Genomic DNA, 17,640 nt, shown 5'->3' with positions numbered 1-17,640 from the left:
AATTCAGTGAAGCTATGAGCTATGCCGTGCAGGGCCACCCAAGACGGACAGGTCATAGCCGAGAGTACTGACAAAATGTGATCCACTGGAGAAGGAAATGGCAACCCACACCAGTATCTTTGCCATGAAAACCCCATGGATACTACCAAAAAGCAAAAACATGCCGCTGGAAGATCGGAAGGCCTCCAATAAACTTAACATTAAGAAAACCAAGATCATGGCATCCGGCCCTCTCAATTCCTGGCAAATAGATGGGGAAGAAATGGAAGTAGTGACAGATTTTGTTTTCCTGGGCTCCAAGATCACCACAGATGGGGATTGCAGCCAAGAAATTAAAAGACACTTGCTCCTGGGGAGGAAAACCATGGCAAATCTAGACAGCACACTAAAAAGCAGAGACATCACCCTGCCAACAAAAGTGTGTATAGTCAAGGCTATGGTCTTCCCAGTTGCAATGTATGGCTGTGAAAGTTGGACCATAAGGCTGAGCACCAAAGAATTGAGGCCTTTGAACTGGTGCTGGAGAAGACTCCTGCGAGTCCCTTGGACTGCAAGGCGATCAAACCAATCAGTCCTAGAGGAGATCAACCCTGACTGCTCTTTAGAAGGCCAGATCCTGAAGTTGAAACTCAAATACTTTGGCTACCTAATGAGAAGGAAGGACTCACTGGAGAAGAGCCTAATGCTGGGAAAGATTGAGGGCAAGAGAAGAAGGGGACGACAGAGAATGAGGTGGCTGGATGGAGTCACTGAAGCAGTAGATGTGAGCTTAAATGGACTCCAGAAGATGGTAGAGGACAGGAAGTCCTGGAGGAACATTGTCCATGGGGTCACTATGGGTCGGACACGACTTTGCAGCTAACAATAAAATGACAGTTCAATTTGAGGACTGCGCTGTCATCTATCTGCTGTAAAAGAATACAGGCTAAGGGCAGAATGTGTATTTGGAACTTTGCAGATTTCAGGATGGTATGCAATAGGTAAGGCACTCAGCCAAATGGAGCAAGAGGCATAAACCAACCCACCAGTTAAGGAAAGGCCTTTGTCCTGCAATATCTCTTGCCTTATCACTCTTCCCACACTCTTCCGATCTGCAATATGTCAATACTAGCACAGTGCTGAGTGATGTTCAACTACAGTACTGCATTGAAAGGAGGCATACTGCCGATTGAGGCCTTTGTACAAAGCTGAAGGCATGGCATTTGTAAATTGCTTCAAGGAGAGTTGGGCTTTTCCTGTACTTTTGCTTGAGTCAAACTAAATGAATTGTAACTAAATGAATTGATTTAATTGTACTTGTGACTGGAAAATTTGAGCATGTTTGCTCGAGGTGAAACTGTCCTGTGGCACATGATTCTTCCACCTTGCAATTGCTTTCCATTTGCTTTGTAAAGTAAGTATATCCTTAAAAACTATCCCAATTTATACATTGCATTAAGCTATGTATCAGTCTGGCTGGATTAACAATTGTACAAAACCAGTAATGAGCAAATTATTAAAAAGTTATGTTGACTTCTGAGGAGCACAAGATATTGCTAAGCACATTTGATTTGTGCTTAGATTGTAAGCTGCCCTGAGTCTTCGGAGAAGGGCAGGATATAAATGGGATTAAAATAAAATAAAATAAATGTGTGCATTGTCACCTGGTAGATGTGCTTGAGCATGGGACCAAGGTCACGAATATTTTTATTCCTGTTTTAATCACGGGGAAAATGGCCTTTTTTGCTGAGTAATTTTAACATTATGACTTGGATAATTCTCTGGAGACTGCATACCTTCTACCCCTGGCTAAACAGAGCTGATACATAAAAGAGGGTGCAAACCTCACACTAGCGACCAATGGTGGCGTTACCTAGTCGGATAATGACACGTTTGCAAGCAAACCAGCACCCTCAGAAACCACGAGGACGCCACAGTTCAATCCTGAGACACACATATATATATATATTAACTTTTATTGAGAGCAGAACTGCTTCCCACCCTCGCAAAACGGGAAGCCGAGGCTCACTAAAGCAAGGCCGACAAGCGGAAACACGCTCGGCGCGTTAGGGCGCCTTCTCCGATGCTTAGATGGGACGCCTCGCTCAACGTTCGAGCCCGCCCTTCCCGCCCCCTCCGCGCGCAGCAAGGCCTGCCCATCACAGCCTCGCAACCAACCGTAGTGCTCCCCACCCCGCCGCCGCCGCCGCCGCCGGAAAAGAGGCGCGACTCTGGTTAATGCCGCTTTGGGCCTTCTCCCAGCCTCGCTCCGCCCTGACGTTGCCAGAACCCAGCCCGGCTCGACCAGCTCGTCTTCTCCCTTGCCCCCCCTCCTCCTCCTCCTCCTACCTCCCCCGGGCCTTCGCTGCCTGCTTTTTCTGCCCGCCTCCCAAGACTCTCCCCTCACGAGGGCAGCGGCTTCTGCTTTCCCTTTCGCCGCCACGCCAGTTTGGTCGCTGCTCGCCATGACCTTGTTGACTGCCGGTAGCAGGGCGGCCGCGCGCCTCTTGGGAGCCAAGGTGAAGGTGTTTTTTTCCCCCTCCCCCCTCCTCCCTCCGTTCGGCTCCTTCCCTTTTTCGGGGGTGGGTGGGTGGGTGACGGTGCGGGTGACTGTTCTTGCGAGCGCCATGACCGCTATTGCCGTGACTTGGGCTCGGCTCGGGGGAAAGAGGAGAAAAAGGGGCTGCGAGTCTTGTCACCGCAGGGCGGTCTCTCTTCGTGTCCGCCTGGAAGTTCTCGGCGATTCCCTTCCCACGTCAGCTTGCAGAGCAGCCGAAGTGCGATTTGGGCAGGGTGTTTCCCTTCGCACGCAACCCCCCCGCACCCCCTTTTTGGTCGTGCGGAGGCTTGGCACGGAGAGTTCCTCGGGTTGAGATGGGGTGTCTTCCCCATCTCCGCGCGCTCTCCAGCAGCTGCGAGCTTCGCTCTCGCTCTTGAGTCTCCTTTCTTGTCCCGCTGTCGCAAAGAGATGCGGTTGTCAGGGTGGGGTGGCTTAGGAAACGGGAGGGAGGTTGGTAGTTGGGAGATCTGGGCTCGCTAAAGAAAACAAAACGCGAACAAAACAAGCAAACGTCGTAAGGTAACCCCTTTCTCTTCCTCCCCCCACCCCGCTTCCTTTCAATACCGCGAAGTTTGACCACCTTGGCCTTTATGGTATTCTTTTAGGCCAGGAGTCTTCAAACTTGGCCCTTTTATGACTCGTGGACTTCAACTCCCAGAATTCCTCAGCCAGCGTGTCTGGCTGAGGAATTCTGGGAGTTGAAGTCCACGAGTCATAAAAGGGCCAAGTTTGAAGACCCCTGTTTTAGGCCTTGGCGGGACGGCTCACACTTTTTTCCGTTCACGTGACCTCTGAAGGGGAAGCTCTTGGATCTCTTGTCATTGTTCAATCTGCATGTAATATACTCGAATACAATTTTAAATTGGTATTTAGGGGAAAGGTGCATGCTGGGTATTCGGTTCCTTTGGAAGGCATGAAACTGATACGGCTAGCTAAACCGAGCTGGTGGAAAGACAGCTTGGAAAAATATGTCTTATTTCCCCTTCCCCCCCCCCCTTTCGGATCTAATCTATATTAAATAATCTGAATAATTTGCAGAAACTGTCCATTGGCAGATTGCTTAAAAGGCAGTGAAGTCCACTGTTAAAGTGAGCTTTTTCTTTGTCAGTTTGCTAGGGAGGGCCACAAAAAAAAAGAAAAATGCTTGAACCATAAAACAAAGGATTTCATCCCCCAAATTATTTTGGCCTGTTTTGGACTGAGTGTAGTTTGGTAGAAACAAAAGCTGAAATGTTTTTACTGTTCTTTGTTTCAATAGAATAAACACCTGAAACACCTCCTGAAGTTCTGTCTGTGGAAAGCAGTAGGATTCAGATTAAGCATTTGGGACTATCAAAATCTGGATGACCATTAAATAGCAGCAAAGAAAACCACACAATTATAGGAGCTGAAAGTGTATGATCTGGAAAAAAAAACACCTGAAACATGCTTATTTTGTACATAAACCATTTGAAACTAGCTGTTCCTTGTACAACTATTACTATTACATCTGAAGAGGGTTAGGCCTGTGCTTTTTCCTTTATATAGTTTGGAGTACTAGTCTCTTAAAGTCAACCTCTTAATGTCTGATTATTTATTGTTGATTTTCTAATGTGACAGTGGTAATGAAATACATTGAAGGGGCCAAGTAATTAACAATTTTTGGTGCAAACTTGCAATTTTAAAGCTATTGAATATATTGGAATACTCAATTATATCTTAACATAGTATATTAGATAATGTTTATGGGAACATGTTCATGAAGATGGTAATTTCCCTTTTTGAACATTTTTTTATAATGTTCTCTCTTGTCTTACAATCCCATTATCTGACTTTTACAGAAAGTTCAATGGCCTGTTTGCTCTTGTCATGCCAGGGAGTCTGCCCATGATCTGTTTGTAAGGCAAACAGATTCTCTTTTTTTAATCTGGCCTCCAGACCTACTAAGTTCCCTAGCAAATAGATTCAAATGCTGATCCCAGGGCACTTATTTTTAGATTTATTTACCATTCCTGGTTTCCCCCGCCCTGTTGCTGTATTCAGCATTTTTCCCCCAAAAGTTTAATCTGAGCCAATTCTGGGTAGAACACTAATGTGGTACTTTCAATGCACAAGAAACATGGATAGTGAACACTAGGATGAAAGCCAGATAAACTGCAATTGTAATGGCCTGCATAAACTGCTGATTTTTATGTTCTTAATCCCTTTTTACTTTTGACTGCTGTTTTTTCTGTTTTAGTTGTTTTTATATTTGTGTATTCTATTATCTTCTGAGTAATTGCATTTCTACTACTTTTCAGTTTATTACATGGAAGTTGGAAGTAGTATTTTCTAGGAATAGGATATGTAACATGTTCTTGGGATTAGGGATTTCTATGAACACATGATTCTCTCTCCTATGTTAGTTTTTGTAAGTGGCAGCAGGTATTCCAGTTCCAGGAGCAAGAAGCGTTATTAATAGTTTGAAGTTTAAACTAAGCAGGATTTATCATACACATTTTTCCAGAACCTATGATACTTTGATAAATGCTACATGTATCCTGTGGGGTCAATATGCTTTAGGGAATGTATTCCCTTTGTCCTACAGGTTCCCTCATTTTCTGTGTGTATGTTGGGATATGGAATATGCTTAAGAGCAAATGGGAGGTTGACAAGAAAAGGAAGGATAGGCTTGCACTACTAGAGTGTAGCCTAATGGCTCCTATATTTATATGCCCACAGATATTGTCTTGCTAGTTATTTAGAAGTGCTTGTAAATGATAAATATCTCTGTGGGTGGGATGTAACTGGAATGACAGTGGGGTGTGTGTGTGTGTGTGTGTGTGTGTGTGTGTGTTAATGCGTTAGTTTCATTGTTAGGGAAACACATGTATTGGGAATAGTTATATGTTCAGGAAAATGGTGAACCCAGTGACTGGGTTCATGATTTTAAGTCTGATATATTCTATGTAAAGTGTGAAGCTTTAAGGTTGGAAGTATGAATCCCTGATGCTTAAGAGTTTGGGGAGAGCAGTAATTATGTGTGGGCTATTGTGCAATTAGATGCAAACATGATTTACTTGCCTATCCTACTATAATCAGTGGAGCAGGTGTCTGCCCACTTTCTATGCACAGAGAAGTTACGTTGATTAGAAACTTAGCTTTGCCCTAAATTTCTGTTAAAAGCATGTTGGATATTTTTGAACATCACAGTCAGACATTGTGTTCTGAAAACAAAGATGTGAGATTGTATTCTGTTTCTGCAGTTATAGATATAATTGTGTATTAAATGAGGAGAAAAGGGGTAGGGTAGGTAACTAAAGGTAAAAGGAGGAAGGAAGTCCTAAATGTCAGTGAAGTAAAAACTATTAATTAGGCCTAGGCCATTTTGAATGGACCCCTTTTCCAAGAGCATTATATTATAGAACAATGATAGAGGGGAGAGGGAGGTAGGTAAATATGCTTGTTATACAACAAGTAGGCCCAATCCAGAAACATTTATTTGCTGTTTGGCTGGAATGACTTAAACAACATTAAAAAGCATTATACAAGCATTAAAATGTATAGTTTGTTCGGTATTACCTAAACTTTGAAAAAGACATGTGATCGAAGAATGAATTAATACGTATCCAAAAATAAAAGTAAAAATTACAAATTTTTCACTCACTAGTCATTTGAGGTTTGTTATATGTTTAGCCAGTTAATATATATCGCTTGCTTTAATTCCCAAAATGTAAAAAGGACTTTTTGATCTCAGTTTATACCTGCACATACAGTATATGCTTATGCTGACAAAACATCCACTTGTTGGAATGGATGAATAAAACAAATTCAGCTTTACTTTCTTTATAACATTTATTTGAAGTTAGGAACATATATTGATAGTCCTAAGAAGTAAATTTTAATACTTGTTGATTCTTGAATTAACGAAATTCTGATCTCTGGAGTTTCCCAAGTTTAGTTTTTGTTGTATTTAAAATCACCACCACCACCACCACCACCACCCAAAAAAACCCCCACTAAAAGCAAATAATACTACACAGGTATGTTTTCTTATAAATAAATGTAGTAAACATATTTGACAATCCTATTGTGTCAACTTTAAATAAGGAAGGGTGCTTGATTATATCTTGTGTAAGAGACTCTCCCAGCTGTTTAGACAATAGCTTTGCTGCACTGGGCAGGTTGTTTCAACAGCTTCACCTTGTGTTGTCATATTAGTCTTGATCCATACTGTCATTGGGGCCACTTTTACTCCTCTTCTTGGATACAGTTGAAAGCTGTGAAGAGAAAAGGACGAACAATTGGCATTGCCGAACCTTGGTTTGAATTGGTATCCTCTCAGTGAAAAGAACAAGAAGAGCCAGAGGTTCTTGCTTAACCAGCTGGGGAGGTTTCTCCCCTCAGTGAATTAACAGCCATGCTCAGATACATTGGTAAGATTGCATCATGCAGGTGCTGATAACCAGGTTAAAACGACACGCAGGCACTTGGCTGGCCTTGTCTCACCTTAACTACACTCATGATTGAATGATGTATAGTTTGTTTGCTCATGGTGCTAAATATTGAAGGTTGTATGGTTATTGGCATTTATTATGACAGTGACCTCTAAATAATGAGAGGATCTGAAAATGGGAATAGTATTCTATTTTTCTATAGATGTACCTTCAGTGTCAACCTTAGGAAGCCAAGCAGATCAAGCCTGATGGTCTTTAATTAGCTAGATTTGGGAGAAATAAAACTGCAGTTGCTTGTCTCCGTTTGAGGGTCTCAGCCTATCCTCTCTTCTGCTACCTGAATAGATTTAGGTAAGGATTCCGTAAACACTTGACAAATAAAAAGTTGTCTTCTGCAGAAAGAAAATACTGGCCAGGATGGGGCTCTTTACCTATTATCCGTAACCCTATTTAAAAGGACAGAAAATGTGATGACTTGATTTTCTATCTTTTTTTATATGTGCAGGGTAATGTACATGTTAATATAGAGTAAGGGTGTCAAACTCGATCATGACACACAATGAATTGTGATTTATTGTGACATTTTTTGCCTTTGCGGAGCCGGGGTGGGTGTGGCCCGTGCATGATGCATCTGGCCCACGGGCCGCCAGTTTGACACACCTGATACAGAGTGTATGTGGTCTGCTAGCTTATCTTCCCTTCCAGACCTAAAAAGTGGAACCTGTAAGGCCATTTTAACCAATGAATGCCTTTCTCCTCTGCATAGCCACTCCAGCCACCTCAAAACTGCCTATTAAAAAGCTAAATCCATGGGAAGGATTGGTTTGGAATTTGGAAATGCTTTTTTTACACATATGCGTTGGTGTTTGTTAATGTATAATGACTGAAGTATAGAGTAAGTTTTAGGCTTATAGATGTGCACGTGGGTAAGTATGCGCTGATACCATGAAATGCAGAATCTGAACACAGGTTAGTTTTTTGGTCTCTCTGAAGCTCTGAGAAGTACATATGAGCATGTGGCAAGTGTTGGCTGAAGCCTACAAACCAAACCAGGCTTCTGGTTTGTTTGTTTACTCCTCAGCCTAACCGGTTGCCCTGGGATTTTCTAGTTGTTTCACATCTAAGCATTATCCAGGTCCAGTCCTGCTTGACTTATGCCAAAGAGAATGAGGTCAACTAAATGCTGCTACCTTTTGTAACCATTTTGTGAAACAACAGTGGAGGGAATGAAACCCAGATTTCTTCTGATAGGTGTAGCAAACTCTGTCATTGCAAGTAGCTCAGCTAATCTGTGCTTTGTGGAAATTAGGGCAGATTTTGTTCAGGATATAGTAATTACCTGTATAAATGAAAGATGTTATTAGTCCTTGGTTAGAGATTGCCTTGCATAATGACCATTTGCAGTTACAGCAGTGATGAAAAGGTAACTTTATGATTAGATCTTGCATTTACGACCTTCACAGGTCTGAAAAGCAAAGGAAGGTTGTAGTACAGTAAACTTTATCATTGCTTGTTTACCAGGGGATCTCTGAACATGTTAATGGTTGTTTAATAAAGAACATTTCTGTGCTAGGTACGAAGAGAGTTCTAAGTTTTGACAACCTACTTAGTTTCTGGCATGGACATAGAATGTGTTTTCTCTCTCTCTCTCTCTCTCTCTCTCTCTCTTTTCTGTTAAGCTTTTTCTTTAGTTTCTTTGATTTTTATTTAAAAGTTCCTTGAATTAAGCTTGATTACGTGGGCATAAGCTTGCGGTTTTCTTTGCCAACAAGACAAAAATGATTTCTGGATGTTATCTTTCAGGATGCTTGTTTTAAACTTCCCACTGTAGCTTGCAGTCCTAAAAGTCCCTGGTGGTCTCTCACCCTAATAATAAACAAGCTTGGTTATACTGAGCTAAATGTAGGTAAGACCTACTACTGTGTTTACCCCAAAATAAAGTAAGATATTCCCTGAAAATAAGATCTAATGGGTCTTTTGGTCTAAAAAAAAAGACCCAGTCTTATTTTCATGGAAACACGGTAGGTGCAACCATTGATTGTCAGTGCTTAAATACTAGTTTGCTGTGTTCAAATGCAGGTTTAATAGTGCAGTTATTGAAATAAGCCAGTTTAGCCCTAGCTGGTCTGACAACAGATTTATGCATTAAACTTACCTTCTCAAAGAAGTAAACAAAAGATAACTTAAAGCTGTATTGATATAGGTGGCAAAATAATTAATAAACAAACATTTAGTGACATGGGCTCACCATTGAAGTGTGTTTAGACTTTTTTTTCCATTTTCCTTTTGTGCATTCTGCATACATGAAGGCCTGCAGAGCATGAAAAAAAGGCTTTGGATTTTAAAAGGACCGTCCAACTAGCAAATTCAACATTTAGGAAACTCTACGGCTTTGAGGTGCCATAAAAGATAAACTTTATTGAATACACATCTTGGTACTGAGAAAGCAAAATCAACTCTTAACTTTCCCACGCGAAAATCTAGTTAGTTAACAGTAGCTTTCCATAACCCCCCACCCTCCCAAGTGTTCACATGGCCTAATCACATTTCTTTGCTTTGTTGTGGTCCACTTCCCCGTCAGACACCTGCTTTTGTGACCTTGGTTCTCATGGTCCATAGAGGGCTTTTTAAAAATCCCATTTCTCCCAAGCTTCCCTTCCTCCCTATTTCTATGGCAAGTCGAGTAGCGACAGAGGTTAGCAAGCATCTTAGCAATTTAATCTTGGCAACCCTACTGTAATATAGGACACGTTATACAAGGATGCTTAAGGTAAAGGTAAAGGTTCCCCCGCACATACGTGCTAGTCGTTTCCGACTCTAGGGGCCGGTGCTCATCTCCGTTTCAAAGCCGAAGAGCCAGCGCTTGTCCGAGGACGTCTCCGTGGTCATGTGGCCGGCATGACTAGACGCCAAAGGCGCATGGAGCGCTGTTACCTTCCCATCGTAGTGGTCCCTATTTTTCTACTTGCGTTTTTACGTGCTTTCGAACTGCTAGGTTGGCAGAAGCTGGGACAAGTAACAGGCGCTCACTCTGCTACACGGCACTCGGGATTCGACCCGCCAAACTGCCGACCTTCTGATCGACAAGCTCAGCATCCTAACCCACTGAGCCACCGCATCCCTACAAGGATGCTTACTGAAACCATATTGTTTCTGTACTTTTTGCCCATGAAGTAAAAGTTGGTTTGACATTAAACATCTAATCTGGTCAACACGGAAATAGAGATCATGTAATCTAGTCTACTTATCCTCAACCTTATAAATTCATGATAATTGGGGCTGCAACTCCTAAAATTCCCAGCTGCCACGCAAGTTGCTAGTTTGCAGGAAAGCTAATACAATCAGTTCAAATTCCTGACTTCCTTACTAGGTAAGCCTACTGCTACGGATTACACAAAATCCTATAATAATTATTGTGGTGAACATTTACATCACACAGAACTTTGATTTCATAGATGTTCCTCAGTAATAGGAAAGTTTAATTGAACAAATGAGAACAAGTCGTTCTAGAATTCACATCAGTGGCTTTGGGGCAGGGTGCTTCTGAACTGTATGAGAAACATGAGAAAGTTAATTAGAAGAGCCCCTTTAAGTAGTGGGTGGGTCTATTGTCTGAAGCATATTTTTTTAAAAAAATCACTGACTGGGTCCTAGGAATTTCTTCCTACTTCAAATGCTTGATACTTTCTGCAGTGGTTTTCAGTATGCAACATTGTGTGCTGTTTTGAGAGGCATATGAAATTGAGAGAGTAATGAAGGTGGAAGGAAGCTTGAATCCTGGGAAGCAGGGATAATAGAATCTGTGAATTCTGTCTAAAAGCAAAGCATTTTGTGTTGCTAACTTGATTGGTTCATGAAGGACATTTGAAAAATAATAATAATGGTGGGAGTGCATGTAGGCTTTCTAGAGTTTTGGAGGTTCCTGGCAAGAAAAGCTTGCCAGAAACCACCAACCCTCCACACTTCCATTGCTTTTGTTTCTATTAGCAAATTATATCATTTAGATTGCTTGTTAGTCTTCAAACTTGGCCCTTTTATGACTTGTGGACTTCAACTCCCAAAATTCCTCAGCCAGGCATGCTGGCTGAGGAATTATGGGAGTTGAAGTCCACAAGTCATAAAAGGGCCAAGTTTGAAGACCCCTGGTCTATTAAATACAATTTCAATGTAACATACGTAGCTCGGAATTGAACTGTGGAGTCCTTGGTGCTCCCTGAGCACGGTTATTTGCTTGCAGTTTTTTTCATTACCCAACTTAGATAATATCAGTGCTACTGAGTGTGGGGCTTGTCCCTTTTTTATACAGTAGCTTGTCCCGCCAGTGTTGGTGGGGGTATGATTTCCTTCATGGTAGTTCCTTGATTAAGATACTTCCTGCTTGATTGTTTGGTGTTAATCTGCTTTTTGGTTGCTGAAGGAGATATATTCTGATTTTTTCGTTTCTTCTTTAGCTTAGCTTTTTCACTGTCTCGAGATTTTTGAGTCCCTCCCCCCCCCCTTTTTTTTAGACTCTGTTGTCTCTTGTGTTCTCTGAGTTTGGTCATTTGCTCACAGATATTTTATTATTACTCAACTACTGTAGGTAATGTCATCAGTTCCTAGTAGGGTAATGAAAGCAAACAACCAAACTCACAGAGCACCAAGAACCGCACAGTTTGAGCATAAACCATACATATTCCCTTTCACTGGAACAACCAACATATGTGTCAGCATAACATAGTTAGGGATTATCATTCCCATGCTTCCCTGAATCTTAGAAGCTTATTTATGTTGCCATCCTAAATGCTTTTCTGACTTTCTTCTGCCCTGGATCAGATAAAGTAATGAGAGGTATTGTAGATCTGAGAAACCTAGACATTCCACAGAGCATGCTAAGCTAAAACCAAACAGAATCAATCAAAATACAAATAGTCTTCAAGTTACAACCATAAAGGAACCCAGAATTGCAGTCATAAGTGGAGGCATCACATGGTTGGATTTGATTTTATGACCATTTTTATGACCGTTATAAATGAGTGGCTATGGTCATTAAACAATTCACATGATGGTTAAGCAAATTTCTTCTCTTGAATGGGCACTTTTGTTGGAAACTGGCAAAAATGTCACAAATTGCAACCATATGACCATGGAATGCTGCAGCTGTTGCCAAGCACCCAAAATACATTCATAAATGTGGGAGGGTGACAAGTCATAACTTCGAGGATGAATTCTAAGAAGCTTTTTATAAGTTCATCATAACTTTGAACGGTCGAGGACTACCTATATAGAACATTATGTGGTCTTAACCATTGAGTCTTTTAAGTCAGGGGTCCCCAACCTTGGCAACTTTAAGACCTGTGTACTTCAACTCCCAGAATTCCCCAGCCAGCCATGGTAGCTGGGGAATTCCGGGAGTTAAAGTCCGCAGGTCTTAAAACAGGGATCCCCAACCTTGGCAACTTGTAAGTCATCATTTTTAGTTATTCCTAGTGAAATATATGAATGCAGACATTGTGGCTTCTTCAACAAGTTAAAGTGAAGCAAACTTGATAGCTTGCGGGATTTTCCGTTGAACTTCAACATTGCTAGTGACATAAGTGTGTGAGAATTCATAGCAGAGTTTAGCAGGGCATTTAATATGGGTGTATATGTTATCAGTTGTTGCTACTGTATACAAACTGTAAGTTTATGCTTGTATTAAACTTGAGAATAATGATTAATAATTGACTTAGCCAAAGGTGTACTGTGTAGTACTGCATTCATATTTAGTTTGTTTACCATATTTGTGAGCTGGAAGCCAGCAGATAACACCGACAACATGTTTTGAACCTTATGAGCTTTATTCTGATAAATTTTGTAACAAGGAATGTATTTTTTTTCCTTAACAGAAAGTACAGACAGAAGATTTCTTTTAATTTTGATTTGTTTTTTAACTGCTGCAACCAGCTGCAAAAATTGTATTCTACTACTACAAAATATGAGCGAGGCAATAAGTGGAAAGAAAAAAAGGGGATGTTAGAAAGAAGAGCAGTACAAATATTGAAGTAGTTAGAAATATGTTTTTAATGTGCCAAAATTATAGCTTTTTAACTGGTTCATAGCTTTCTTTTGTCTTGAACGTAAGCAGGTTACATTCAATCCAAAGAAATATAGATTTACAGAGAATAATTGCACATCTAGATTTTTGGTAAACAAGACTTTTGGTTCATCAAGGAGACAGTGAGGTTCATCAGGTTATGAGCTCCATGTTGCTTCTTAATACCTTCATTGAGTCTTGAAAAAACAAAAAAAGCATCTCTAAGTTGCTGTTAAATCTTTACTAGCTCACCTGTCCAGATATCTGCAGAAATAACTCACCTCTCAAAATAATAAAAACAAATAGAATTTTCCCTAGATCTGACTACATTCCAAAGCCTTTAGGATTTTGTAAATATTAATTTGAAACACTGAATATGCAAACTCAAAATCTGCAAAATGCTAGTGTAGACTTATAATGACAAAATATAGCCCTGGAGGCAGATATAAATCATTTTTAAATTCCATACTAAACAGTTAAATACTATGATGGGATAATTGCAGCTGTACTGTTCCTGCTCTTCCCAATAATGTATTTAGAACAGCCAGTGCTATTTGGGAATACAGGTAGTCCTCAGGTTACGATCATTCAGCGACCATTAGAAATTATGGCAACACTGAATGAAGAGACCCTGAAGTTATGGCTGTTACAGCACCCCCAGGGTCATGTGATCAAAATTTGGGCACTTGGCAACCCGCCTGCACTTAAGACCACAGGGACGCTTCTACTGTTCCTGCCCTCCCTTTCTCCACCCATTTATGCCCATTTGACCCCTTCCGGTATAGAACCCCTGCTGCCCTAGCACTGACCGTTCTCTTCTTGCTCTGCTACTGACCAAGCATGCCTGACCTGGCCCTTGAGACTTTTCTTTCCTAGGCTCTGCATGATGGTTTCCTTGCGAGAGCTGGGGAAGATGGCTTCACATAGAGCGTAAGCAAGAAGATGATGAATGTCAGCGGGCGGGGGGCAGGGGGCAGAGCACAGGGCAGCAGGGGCCTCGGGCTGTGGGATGACAAGGGTAACTGCAGCTGGGACTGGGCTGGGGTTTCCAGGGTCACCTGTAGCTTTGCACTGCACTGCTGGGCTGGAGAAGCAGCCCTAGAACCACATGGGTAGGGCGGGCCAGTCCCAACCAGGTGAGACTGTCCCTCAAGTAAAGTGGACGGATGCCATGTAGAGCTTTAAAGGTGATAACCAGCACCTTGAATTGTACCCGAAAGGAAACCGGCAATCAGTGCAGCTCACCGAGTGGTGGGATTGCCATTGCTAACTGTTATGGTTAGGTGAAATTGCACTTTATGACTTCAACACTTGGGTAAATTTTGTCCCGATTGTGGTCATAACTCGAGGACTGTATGAAGATAATCCAGTGCATCAGTAGGATATTTGTTTGAAAAGGAAATTCAAGCACTTGCTCATAAAAATAATTTGAAATGACCATATTTTGTGTATCATCCAATTAATATTGTTTTTCTACAACTTTCCTTTGGGAGTTGTCCCAAGATATTTCTCTTCAGTCCAGAGTGAAGAAGAAATAAAAGTTGCTTAGATACAGCTCTAGGAACCACACCACTTGTCCTTAAGCCTCCTCCATTTGCTTTGAGCGATGACTAAGATTCCCCCCCCCTCTGATCTGCTGTAGAAATAAAACAGCTTTCTGATGCATGATAAAGCTAAGCTACACTGCTGCCTTTTTAATGTTGAACTTTCAGTTTTGGCAGTATAATTGGTTATTTAATAGTCTTAAAACTGAAAGTTGCTATTTTTGGTTACAGCTGGCTTTCTCTGCTTTTTACTTAGTGGAACGATTTTGTGGAAACAGCAATAACATTTTCAGAAAGAGTTTGATGATGCCCCAATATTTTTAATGGGCCTAGTTGTTAGCAGTATTTGTAGTGGGATATTTTTTGCCAGTCAGAGAGGTGTACGTGTGAAGCCAGATTGCTCACTTTCTACGTGGGCTGCCCAAGAACAAAAGCCTCCACGTATGTGCTCTTCAGAAGGCATCAGAAGGAAGGCTGTCAAAGAGGTAAGCAGATAAAAAAGGAGAAGAACAAACATGAGTTCAAGGATGCCAAGAAGTCTCTGCAAGGAAGCTGGAAGTCAGCTGGAAGTAGACAAGGAATTGTCAGCAGGGTTTGTGAATTTCCTTTTTAAGGGACAAGCATTTTATAATTCGGCTGAGTTCTAGAAAGCACTTACTATTTCTACTTAATGGGGGAGAGCAACTGATTTTGTCAAAGGTTTTGCAGAGGTTTTAGTTCAATGCATTGGCGCCTCAGATCTAGACGAGAGTATCAATCTGAAGAAATTATATGCAGCATCCTCTTGTTATTAAGGGTCGCAGCTCAGTTCTAGAGCACATATTTTCCATGCAGAAAGTTCAGTCCCTGGCCTCTGTAGGAAAGGCTGTCAGATGCTGCAGTCTTGAAACCTTGAGAGATGCTGACAGGCAAGGCAGACTAGAAAATGTGTGGGGTTGTTTGTGGTTGGCAGCGGCTTCATATGTTCAAAGTCTTTAATTATATCAGCAGAAGAGCCCTCTTGGAAAAGACTTCCACTGTCACCGTGGCTTATTTCTATGCTAGGATTAGATAAAATCAGATCTACTTAAGAAGTAATCAGTTTTAGCAAGTCTCCAATTTGATGGCCTAAGCTTAGTTTCTTACAGATGGTCCTACCAAACTGTATTTTCCTGCAGGCAAATGGTGTTCAGTAACTCCATATATGGTTTTATTCTGTATTTTTAAACAGGTGGTTGGTTCATTGCATTAAAGCGTTATGGAGATTGTTTGGTTTGACTCAGGGTGTGGTATGAACCAGGCACTCTGATTCGTAGAGCACTCCGTATTTCATCAAACATATTTGCTACCCTCCACCTAACAGCTCCAGATAGCTAAATATTATAAAAAACATTTGTCCAAATATTTCTGTTCTTGAGATATTTGGATTACAATTCATAGGAAGTCTGGCCATTGGTCATAGTAGATGAGATATGGAGTCCTTGGGCCTCTCTGAGTGTGATTGTTTGCTTGCAGACATTTCATTACCTAACACGGTGATGCCTTCCGTGCTAGAAGGAAGTGGGAATCGCTCTCTACCAAGCTCAGAAGGAATCGGGGACTCTACAGTTCAACCTGAGCTACATATATTCTCCTCTATGTATACCAAAAGGGACGCAGTGGCTCAGTGGGTTAGGACGCTGAGCTTGTCAATCAGAAGATCGGCAGTTTGGCGGGTCGAATCCCGAGTGCCGCGTAACAGAGTGAGCGCCTGTTACTCGTCCCAGCTTCTGCCAACCTAGCAGTTCGAAAGCACGTAAAAATGCAAGTAGAAAAATAGGGACCACTACGGTGGGAAGGTAACAGCGCTCCATGCGCCTTTGGCGTCTAGTCATGCCGGCCACATGACCACGGAGACGTCCTCGGACAAACGCTGGCTCTTCGGCTTTGAAACGGAGATGAGCACCGGCCCCTAGAGTCGGAAACGACTAGTACGCATGTGCGGGGGGACCTTTACCTTTACCTATTTATACCAAATGAGATTTGTGGGAGTAGTATTCCAAAACATATAAAAGGCACCATATGATAGAGAAATATATATGTAGGTCGATGCAAAGTATGGCAGAGAAAATAGGCTAATGATAAGATAGTACCTATTAATGAATATCAGGCAGTATTTAAAAATTAAGCTTTTTCTAGCTTTATACCTCTTAGTTTTACCCTGTTTTGTAATTAGGATTGTAGGAAACGTGTTCATGCCCCAGATGTGGCATTAAGCTGAATATGAAGATGAGTTTGGATTGCATCTGCTAAGTAGAGATGCAGCATTGTGTGTTATTTCTAGGAACAAGTTAAGAGAGAGAGAAAAAAAAAACAAGTGTTACCCTCCCTAAGATGATTGGACAGCGAAAGTAGCAGTGATCAAAATTGACAGGAGACTATTAATAAATGTTGAGCCTCCCCTAGATCAGCCCTAAGTTTATTGATTTTCTGGAAGTACGTCAGGTATTTACTGGGGCTAAGCCACGGTGTGAAAATTGTTACAGTACAGTCAGCTTACCTGACACTGGGGATTATGTTAATGCTGCTGTTGCTGCTTAATGGGGTGGCCAGCTGCTGATCTCATTCTTCCTTTCTCTGGATTTCCAGGCTAAACATTTTAAGAGAACCCAGTAGTAAACCAAATGCATATTTGGGATTAACAACTAATGGGAATGCTAATATAATAGGGTATATTATAAAAAAGAAGAGTGGTAAGAATTTAAATCATTGCTCAGCCATGAAAGATACTCAAGGGGTTCCAAACTGAACTGAATTTGAGTGCTTGAGTGTGGTTACCACTGGCCCATATTAAGTTATTAAAGTCTGCTATGCATTTCTTCATGTAGCAAGTAAACAGTTACTGGTTTTAATTGTTTGTGACTTTGTTATATGGTGATGCTTATATATTTCAATATTATTATTGTTGTATGCTGCTGAGAGTTCCTTGATTATGATGGTTCAGAAATCCAGTATTTTCAAATATTTGTCAAGGAGGGGACTGTGATGGAGTTAAGTGAGACAAAGTGTGCTAAAAGTGCATTATAGAGCATGGAGGATTCTTAGTGTAGAAGTAATGTTTAAAATGCT

At 41.4% G+C, this 17,640-nt stretch overlaps 1 protein-coding gene across 4 annotated transcripts in view; it reads left to right on the top strand.

The window, feature by feature from the left end:
- Positions 1-2,212: 2,212 nt before the first annotated feature.
- The window catches only part of CS (citrate synthase), a 49,247-nt gene continuing 33,819 nt past the window's right edge, over positions 2,213-17,640 (top strand). The window contains exons 1-2 of one of the 4 annotated variants that reach the window (XM_081321429.1): positions 2,215-2,498; positions 3,798-4,037. Coding sequence is in view for 3 of the 4 variants with exons in the window: in XM_081321426.1 (XP_081177552.1) it covers positions 14,877-15,038 (162 nt within the window). In the remaining variant the exon portion in view is untranslated. Of the gene's footprint in view, positions 2,505-3,797; positions 4,038-14,386; positions 15,039-17,640 lie in introns of those variants that run through there. The other 3 variants (XM_081321427.1, XM_081321428.1, XM_081321426.1) reach the window with 3 other exon arrangements.

This window comes from Vipera berus, assembly GCF_964194415.1.
Source record: "Vipera berus genome assembly, chromosome: 2".
NCBI classification, from domain to species: Eukaryota; Metazoa; Chordata; class Lepidosauria; order Squamata; family Viperidae; genus Vipera; species Vipera berus.
Note: the sequence above shows the minus strand (reverse complement) of the source record. Positions and strands in the feature narration are given on the sequence as shown.